General features: G+C 35.8%; 1 protein-coding gene across 12 annotated transcripts; it reads left to right on the plus strand.

The window, feature by feature from the left end:
- Nucleotides 1-546: 546 nt before the first annotated feature.
- On the plus strand, nucleotides 547-8,590 carry LOC110734964. 12 transcript variants are annotated; one of them, XR_002513948.1, is made up of 7 exons: nucleotides 560-918; nucleotides 1,457-3,057; nucleotides 3,500-3,581; nucleotides 5,548-5,609; nucleotides 5,902-6,430; nucleotides 7,710-7,841; nucleotides 7,938-8,590. XR_002513948.1 is itself a non-coding variant. In XM_021915085.1 (7 exons), exons 4-7 carry the CDS (start codon nucleotides 2,941-2,943, stop codon nucleotides 6,082-6,084), a joined length of 444 nt encoding a protein of 147 aa, XP_021770777.1. In that variant the 5' UTR covers nucleotides 560-918; nucleotides 1,457-1,526; nucleotides 2,474-2,524; nucleotides 2,623-2,940; the 3' UTR covers nucleotides 6,085-6,748. The 12 variants fall into 12 exon arrangements, 6 of the variants coding, with proteins under 6 accessions (XP_021770776.1, XP_021770777.1, XP_021770774.1 ...); XR_002513947.1 differs by lacking the exons at nucleotides 7,710-7,841; nucleotides 7,938-8,590 and adding exons at nucleotides 6,859-7,148; nucleotides 7,250-7,701 and having other exon boundaries at nucleotides 5,902-6,514; XR_002513949.1 differs by lacking the exons at nucleotides 7,710-7,841; nucleotides 7,938-8,590 and adding exons at nucleotides 6,859-7,148; nucleotides 7,250-7,701.
- Nucleotides 8,591-8,826: the final 236 nt, after the last annotated feature.

The following is an 8,826-nucleotide window of genomic DNA, read 5'->3' on the forward strand; positions in this document are numbered from 1 at the left end:
TAAAACTAAACTAATCAAAGTAATTAAAGGAAACATAAAGAAAACAATAATATTGAAAACTAGTATAATAATGTAAAAGTCAAAAACATCAAAATTCTAACACTAAAAAAGCATAAAAATAAAACTAAAGATAAAGAAAACAAAATTAACTAAAACTAAATCCCCTAATCTAATAATTCTACCTACCTTTAACTTAGAGGTGATCAAAGTTAGCCTGGCCCGACCCGGCCTGATTTTGGGCGAATTTTTTGGCCGAAAATCGGGTTGGGTCTGGCTCGGCCCGAAATATTTTTTTTGCGGGTTTGGAAATGCGTTTTTATGCATATTTTTAGTTGATTTTTTAGGCCCATTCCGAAAAGCCCGCACGGCCAAACCATTTTGGGCCGGTTTGGGCACCAAAATTCTGGCCCGAACCTTGACCCAGCCCGGCCCGAGAAGTGGTCATAATTTTTTAGCTTTGGCCCGCCCCGGCCTGCCTAATGATCACCTCTACTTTAACTCCTACGTACTACTATAACCTGCATCCTTTTATGAGTATTTCTCAGCCTCAAGGAACTTTAGTTTTTGAGGACTCAAGGGAAGGGCTTAAATGTAATCGTCTATTTAATTGAAGAGAAAGAGGAAAGTGGTGGACCCCCTCCTGATTATTGTTTGCTGGAGTAAATAATTTAATTAAAAATAAGGGTAAATCAAAAGGCAATTGGAAAGTTGAAAAAAGAAAGAAAGAAAGAAAGAAAAAAAAAAAAAGGGTGGCGAGAGGAGAGAGAAAACGAAGGGTTTGAATTCAAACAGGATCACGAAAACAAAAGGCGAAAATTGCGAAGTTAAAGTTGGCGATTGGATGCTTGCAAATTGAAGATTGCGATTTGAGTCCTCCGGTGATTTCGAACAGCGTTCTCACTTTTCTTCCCCCAACAAGTAAGTTATTATTCTGTTTGTTGATGGCGAATTTTGAAGTTAGGGTTTATGAGATTTGAGTAATTATTAAGGAAAATTTGACTAATTTATAGTATAACTGGTGTGAATATGCGTAAATGAATGGAAAATGTTATTAATTGAAAGGATATAGTTTAATATAGAGTTTGTGATGTTACAAATTGATTGGTATCTGGAAATCGGGTGAATTTGGAATTAAAATAGGTTATTTCGGACTGATGGCATTATATTATAAAATGGTACATATAAAATTATCATTCGTGATAGAAGTTAGGGATTTGGAATGTTTTATTCATTTTGAAATAGAATAAGTTAGGGTTTTGCGATTGCTGAATTATTACAATAGTCTAAATAAGTTAGGGTTTATAAATTTTAAATTATCTTGTTGCATTAATCCTGTAGTATTGTCTTTAGAGATAATCTTTTTAATTAGGGCTTCATTTTTCTGTTGTTAATTAAAAAAAATAGTATTGTATTGTAACTGGAAATTTGAGTGAAATATTTTTGTTGCTATTTGCAGAAGTGATGAGTCGATTTGTGAATGGAATTGAGATAAAGGAGCTTTTTATTATTATGATTTTAAAATTCAGGTTTGTATGAATAATGGAGCTTTGTATTATTTGGATGAATTTTTACTGATTGAGTTTTATGTGTTGTGTGAGTGATGTTAAACGGAATTAATCCTGTGAAAGATTAAGTTTACGGTGTTATATGTGGTAGTGTTTGTAATTAGTTGGTTTTTGAAAGTAAATTACAAATGAATTGCTGACGGAAAAGTATGTTATTATATACTGTTTATACTTAGATGGGGTATGTTTGTATTTTAAGATTAGGTAATCTTTGGTTTAATTAATTTTGATTTGAGCTCACACTTTGTTTGAGATAGAAGTTTAACATTGAAGTTTTGTTTGGCAAGTATGGGAATCAATTATACGGATTTACTAACTGGAAAGACATTGTAATTGAATTTAGACCCTTTTTTGGTGTTATAGTAGTTATTGTTATTGTATTTAGTCATTTCCCCAAGCTATTGAAGTGTTATATTCATTATTTTGAAATGTTATGAGTTGGTTTTTAGTATGACATGAAAGTTTTTATTTATATATTGCTTAAAGTGAGATGATCTAGTTTTGTATAATTGAATTGTCAATTAAATAGAGAGGGTGTGAAAAAAATGGGGTTGCTTGAATTAATATTTGAGTAGTAGGTATGATGTTTTCTGTTAATGAAACTTAAGCTTTAGTTTGAATGAACTATTGAGATTGAATTGGCATTGTTGTTGATTAGTTTTTTTGGGATTGACATTGTTTAATAAATATTGATATTAGGTCACACTTTAATTTGTTTGAGATAAAAGTTTAACATTGATGTTTTGTTTGTCAAGTGTGGTATTTGTATGAATCAATTATATGGCTTTGATGACTGGATTGGTATTGCAATTTTATTATTTGTTTTTTGTTTTTTGTGAATTGTCTTTGTTTTGTTGTCGTCCTAAACATCTAAATGGCTTGTGTGCGTGTGTGTCAAACAACCTTAGCCATAGTGTTTACGAAGGACGACTCTTCTATAGGCTAAGAAGTAGTATGAGGTGAGTAACTGTATTAAATTTAATTTTGGTTTTCCTTTTTTTTCCCCTTAAGTTGTTGGTGTTTGGGGGTTAAATTGGTTTGGTTTGTGTATCTCAAGGCCACTGTTAGTCAGATCATGAGGGATTATCCAGCTGGTTACAGCAAGGACAACCCTTACTAAAGGAAGCAGAAGGAAGCAGTTATTGAGCACCCTGAGCTGGATCCCAGGCAAGATATGGAATTTGATTATGAGTAACTGAGGTCTGAGAATGAGGATGATTTTTCTCAAGATGAAGATTATGTTAAAGAACCAGATCAGGGAAGTGAATTCGAAGATCAGTCATATGAAGAGGAGGAAAATGTAGTGGTTCGGCGAAGAATGAAGCAGCCCCAAGGAAAAATCTGGGTATGTTGAAGAAAGCAAAGGGGCCATGTCATGCGCCCAGTGAGTAGAAGAAAAGTTGCTGCAAATAGGAAGGCTCCGCCATCGCCGCCGTCGCGACCGAAGAGTAGGAAGAGAGCCGATGTTGAAGAGCAAAAGATGGTAATCGAGGTATGTTGGAATATTCTATTATAAGTAAAGATGTGGAGTGATTGCATGTTCCAGTGTAATGGTTGCTTGTGTGAATTTTAGTATGTGTGAATTTTAGCATGTACGAATATGATTCACTGTCTTGCTTGTCCAATTAGATTGCATTATGCTCAGGATTCAATTAATTTAATTTGTCCAGTCTGTGATACATTGTTCCCATCATATAGTTCGCATGATTGCTGGATTCAATAGGTCTGTTAATATATGCTGAATTCGTTTGGTCTTGTGAATATGTTTATGATATATTGAATAAGTTTTGTGATTGATTGAGGTTTCATGAAATGAGTGTGGATTTGGTGAATGTGTGTTTGGTTGTTCATTGTAAGGTAAGAGTTTGTGTTATTTAATTAATTTTGGTTTTGAAATTTATTTATAATCTGTCATTTGACTTTGTTAACTGCAGGTTGAGGAACCCGTTTTTCTGTCAGAAGGTGAAGCAGAAGAACCTTGTTGTTGTAACGTAACAAACATACTAATCTGGGAAGGTACAATTCAGTGTTAAGTCTTGGGATGTAGTTTGGGTGTGCATAATTTAGTGTTGTGAGACCTGATTTGTTTAATATTTTTTCCTTGTTTTTTATTTTTCAGTCTGCAAATTTCACATGTAAAGTTAGTGTTGTTAGTGATATGTTGGATGAGGATAGGCAGTTGATTGTCGAAAGAAGTGGGTTTGGTGACCTTTTTAAGCCGAAGAATATGAAGTTAAGTCGGCAGTTTTCTTATTGGCTGATGAGTAGGGTTGATGGTGAAAGGAGTCTTTTTGAAGCGGGTGATGGTAGGTTGTTACCATTGTGACCTACACAATGGAGGTGCATTTTCCTTGGAGGGTTTCTAATGGTGGTTTGGCTTTGAAGGAGAAGATGGTTGACGTAATTCGGAAGTTGTATGGTGCAAAAGATAACACAGGAGGTTTGGGATATCCTCAAAAAAGGCTGCTCAATTAATTGTTAAAATGTATGTTGCTACGAGGAAGGAGCAAGATGATATCATGATTGGATTCTTGAGCCTACAGAGACGCACTACTAGAAAAAAGCATATTTCCTATGGTTTAAATCCATTGAAAATCACCTAAAAATCGTCGGAAGATTGGTTTCCGACGATTTTCCATCGGAAATGTGCCATCGGAAACCCGAAACCCCCTCATCAGTTTCCATTGGAAATCAATTTTTCCGATTGTTTTTAAAAGCCATCGGAGACTTCCGATGGCTGAAACCATCATAGATTTCTGATGGAAAAACCGTCGAAAAGTTACGATGGTCAACCAAACCGTCAGAAATTTCGACGGCTTTTCCATTGGCACAAATAAAAAAAAAAACCCAAAACCACCCTCGACGCCACCGCTCACACTACCCCATCCCCTTCCCTCCCTTACAACCCAGCCCACCACCACTCCTCCCCCCACCCCATCCTAACCCACGATCCCAGACCCACCCACCTTAATTGTAACCCTAACCAACGAGCCAGACCCAGACACCCACCATATCCTTAAAACATGAATCCCAAACCCCACCACCCGAAATCTACATTGCTAACACCAACCACCATAATTAATCAACCACAACCCAAAAAATCAAAAAAAAAAAAAAAAAGGAAACTCAAAAATAATATTATAATTAAGAAAACTTAAAAAACGAAAACATACCTCAAAATATACCACTCAAAATTTCGAATTTGGTTTTATAAGGCCAAATTCAACCATGAAAACTCTAGATCTAGAGTTTATACGGTCAAATTTGGCCTCAAGAACCTGAGTTTGTTTTAAATGTTAAAAACCTAGAACATATGATGAGAAGAAGTGAGAGAAGAATGAGAGGGGATGATAAGAAGAAGAGAGAAGAAAGAGGGGAAAATGAGAAGAGAGAAAGAGATGAACGTGAGAACAGAAGAAAGAGAAGAAGTTCAAGAAAATAGAGGAAGAACGAGAGAACAGAGGAAAGAAAAAAGAGAGAGAGAGAGGAAATGAGAAGAAAAGGAAATGGAAAAGGGGAAATGGGTGACTGGGGACTTGTTTAGGGTTAGGGGTTTCTTTTTATAAAAAAAAACTTTCCGACGATTTTTTGTTAACAAGCCCTCTAAAATTTCCTATAGCTATCAAAACCGTTAGAAAATATATATTATCCGATGGTTTTTAGGCATCAGAAATTTTCGATGGCTTTAAAGGCCATAGGAAATTTTCGATGGCTTTAAAATCCATCGAAATCTATATTTTTCCTGACGGTTTTAAAAGTCGTAGGAAATTTCCGAGGGCTTTTTTCATCGGAAAAGCCATCGAAAATTATTTTTCCGATGGTTTTAAAGGCCATGGGAAATTTTCGGCTTTATCCATTGGAATTTATAAATTGTCGTTGGGAATTACCTATATCCACTAAAACCATCGAAAATTATGTATTTTTCGAGGGTTTTATGTGGCCATCGGAAACTACCCATTGAAAATACCGTGTTTTCTTGTAGTGAGGCATCCCTGGGTTCCACAGGACAGTGTTAAGCCATATGAAATTTCTATTGCTAATGAGGTATGCATAAGACTATGAATTTTTAATTAAAGTACTTGTTACTTAGACTTTGGTATTGGGTTGTATTTGTTGAGGTTTAGGAGTAGTTGCTTATGTATTTACTATGATTGTGATACACATATCTGCTTCTTCATTGATTGGTTTAAAGATAGAATAGCAGAAGCTGATTTTTGTATTGAATTTCACTAAGAAATTTATTATTGTAAATCTGGTTACAATACTTGGTTTCCTTTAGTTTCTTTTGGTTATAAGCATTCTGAATTTTGTTTGTTTTGTGGTTTGTTGTATGTAGGTGTTGAGGCGTATGACTCCCGAATGGTTTAAGGAGAAGCTCACCCCATGGCTGCATCGGCTGGAGCAATTGTATAGCTCCGGGTATAGGGTTGTTATTCAAGATCCTATAGAGAAGAAACTCGCTAAATCGGTGTTGTTGTCTTCTTTGGGAAGGATTCTGGTGGCAAACAAAATAACGTAGATAAGGCGAGTTCTCTTGACGAAAGACTTGGAAAACTTGATGATAAGATAGTTATGGGTGATAAGCAAATAAGTGTTAGAGATTTAATTCAAAATGTTACCTCTTAGGTCGAAGATGATGTAATGAAAATGGAGAAGCCCATGTTTGTGCAGTTGGTGCTGGTGTTGCAGGGGTGAGATAGTCTCAGCAGACCAGTGCTGCAGCCCATGTTATTCCTTTTGCGAAGCATAATAATGAGCGCACCGAGAGCCCTGAAAATCAGGCTGAGAAGTAGGCACACTCTGAGGCTGCTAGTTAGGTGGCTGCTGCTGAGGGTAACTTTGAGGCTACTGGTGAGGCACACATGGTAAGAGTCGAAGTGCCACATGTATAAGAACCGCAAAATGACATATTTCATGACTCGCATGTCGACATTAGTTTTACAAACTTGGTGAGTCATTAAGATGAGTGAATGAATTGTGAATGAAACGAAATCAAATCTAGAACTGAGGTTTTATATGGTTTTGTTTTAGCCAAAATTACCGAGTATGTTTTGAGTATTGCTAACACTTAATTTATAAGTTTTGTTATAAAGACACAAAGTTTGAGTGTTTTTTGTTTTTATGGTAATATTGCTTGAAAACTTGATGATTACTTTGGTTTCTATGAAATGAGTTTTTCATTACATTTTTTTGGTTTGATTTGAACGTATATTCTGTTCTGGTCATGTTGAATTGTTGGCTTCCAAGTGTAACATTTGAAGGAATATTTTGTGTGTTGGTGATGTGTGCATAGAACCAAGAAGTAGGTGATGTTGATTTCAGTGCGGTTTTTGGTGTCTTTTGTACGGGTGATAATGGTGGTTTAGAGGATGACTTTAGTACTAGTAATGGGGGTGGTGTCCAGGATGAGGATGTCCAAAAGAATAGTGAAGGAGGTCAGAGTAAAAGGGATCATAGTGTTGGGATACGACCCCGCAAAACTTCTGCCAAGGGATTGCAATAAGCGAAAAAGGGTCAAGTGCTTACCAAGGAGGATAGGAGAATCATTACTTATGTTCGTTCTTGGACTCCCAAAATGAATAGGTAAAGTGGGTTTTGTTGGAAGAATCACTCCATTTTCTGATTCAGGATCTACATTTTCAAGTTAATTGATTTTGAATATTATAATTGACATGTATGTGCAGGGGTCCGACTTTGAATAAATGCGAAGGGCAGGATGTTTATATGGAATTTTGTAATGTCATTGTGTGTTGCCGGAAGCATGTCGGGACGCAGTACGTCAAGACTGCTTCTAAGATGTACACCTAGGAGTGGTCTGTGCAGTTCAAGGGAGGTAGTAAGAGGGTGATGTTGAATCCGTGGCATTCCATTTTGTTAATGTCAACTTGATTTTGTGAGGGGTTGTGACTTTAGTTCCTTTATTGATCTTATCAGTGTTCTTTTGTGGGATATATATTTTGCAGATAAGCTTACTAGAATAGTCTCGATCCCCCGAAGAAATTGTTGTGAAATATTGGCATCCTTTGCGTGATGTCTCGTTAAGGAATATAGCTGTTAAGAGTTCTACTTGCTTTAGGGTGGTAATATTATACTTTTGGTCACATTTTCATATAATTAAGATCACATTTTCATTTCATTTGCAAGGTATTTGTCCTAGTTTTATTGAATGATCTCTGGTGGTGTGCTACGTTCCATTTGAAGGATTCGAAGATATGGCTCATAGATTCCATTAACCCAGAACCGATGCAGACCCATGATGATGCCCTAGATGAGTTAGTATGATACTCTACTTTACACTTTAGGGTTGGATGTTTTTATTTTTTTTTTTATTATTATATAATAAAGACTGACAAGATTTTTTCATTAAATCAGAGGGCCGGAATGGACAAGATTTTTCAGCACCATGACGACACTTGGAAAGAGGGTGGTATCATGACTTGGCCAACAGAAGTCGTGGCAATCCTAGCTCCGACAGACAAGTAAAGATTGTTTAGCATGTAACCTTACATTTTTCGTGCGGATGGATGCCCTAACTGATTCATTGTGTGAGGAAGGTAGCCCATCGTTGGGGATCTCATTTCCTCTATGCCCATGGTCCTTTAAAAGCCTAGAATTTTACACTTTTTAGGGTGTGTTAGGATTTGAATTCCTGACTGTTTGGGAGACCTTGAATTAGAATTGAGTCTGACATTATTTTTTTTATAAGAAACCAATAGAGTCGCCAATGAGTTTTAGGAAAACTCATAAACCTCGTTCATACCTTTCTCCCAAGTAGTGTTCAAGGAATAATTAGCATGGATCATAAGTTTACTATGCCCAAATTGGCCTACTAAACCAGAAATAAGTTCAGGAGCAAGGGTACTAAAAAAACTCTCTTTGAAAATCGCAATCCTAGCCCTAGTGCGGCCTCTACTAGCTCTTCCTTTTTCACAATTTCATTACCAAATAATATATGCAATGCGATTCCTAAAAACTAAATTAGTTGATTTTATATACATACATTAATCACAAAAAGTCTACATTGCAACAAATGTCGTTATTCTTTTTAATTCAAATTCGTGAAAGGAACAAGAAATAAACAATATTCGTCTTGACGTAGGTGATAAAACAACAAATTAATTATTCAATTGTATCTTTATTTAACGAGTTAATACTTGTGAATTAATCAATTAAAAAACCCTTTTAAAGTGATCAAACAACACTAATTAATTGATTAAAATTATTTAAAACATGAAGAAAAAGGCGATTGATCTAAGTGCTA

This window comes from Chenopodium quinoa, unplaced genomic scaffold, assembly GCF_001683475.1.
Source record: "Chenopodium quinoa cultivar QQ74 unplaced genomic scaffold, ASM168347v1, whole genome shotgun sequence".
Lineage (NCBI taxonomy): Eukaryota > Viridiplantae > Streptophyta > Magnoliopsida > Caryophyllales > Amaranthaceae > Chenopodium > Chenopodium quinoa.

Coding starts and splice junctions, on each gene's coding strand:
- LOC110734964 (XM_021915084.1), top strand. CDS start 2,941: ATGCGCCCAGTGAGTAGAAGAAAAGTTGCTGCAAATAGGAAGGCTCCG. Junction 3,058..3,499: donor AGCAAAAGATGGTAATCGAG/GTATGTTGGAAT, acceptor TGTTAACTGCAG/GTTGAGGAACCCGTTTTTCT. Junction 3,582..5,547: donor AAACATACTAATCTGGGAAG/GTACAATTCAGT, acceptor GTTTTCTTGTAG/TGAGGCATCCCTGGGTTCCA.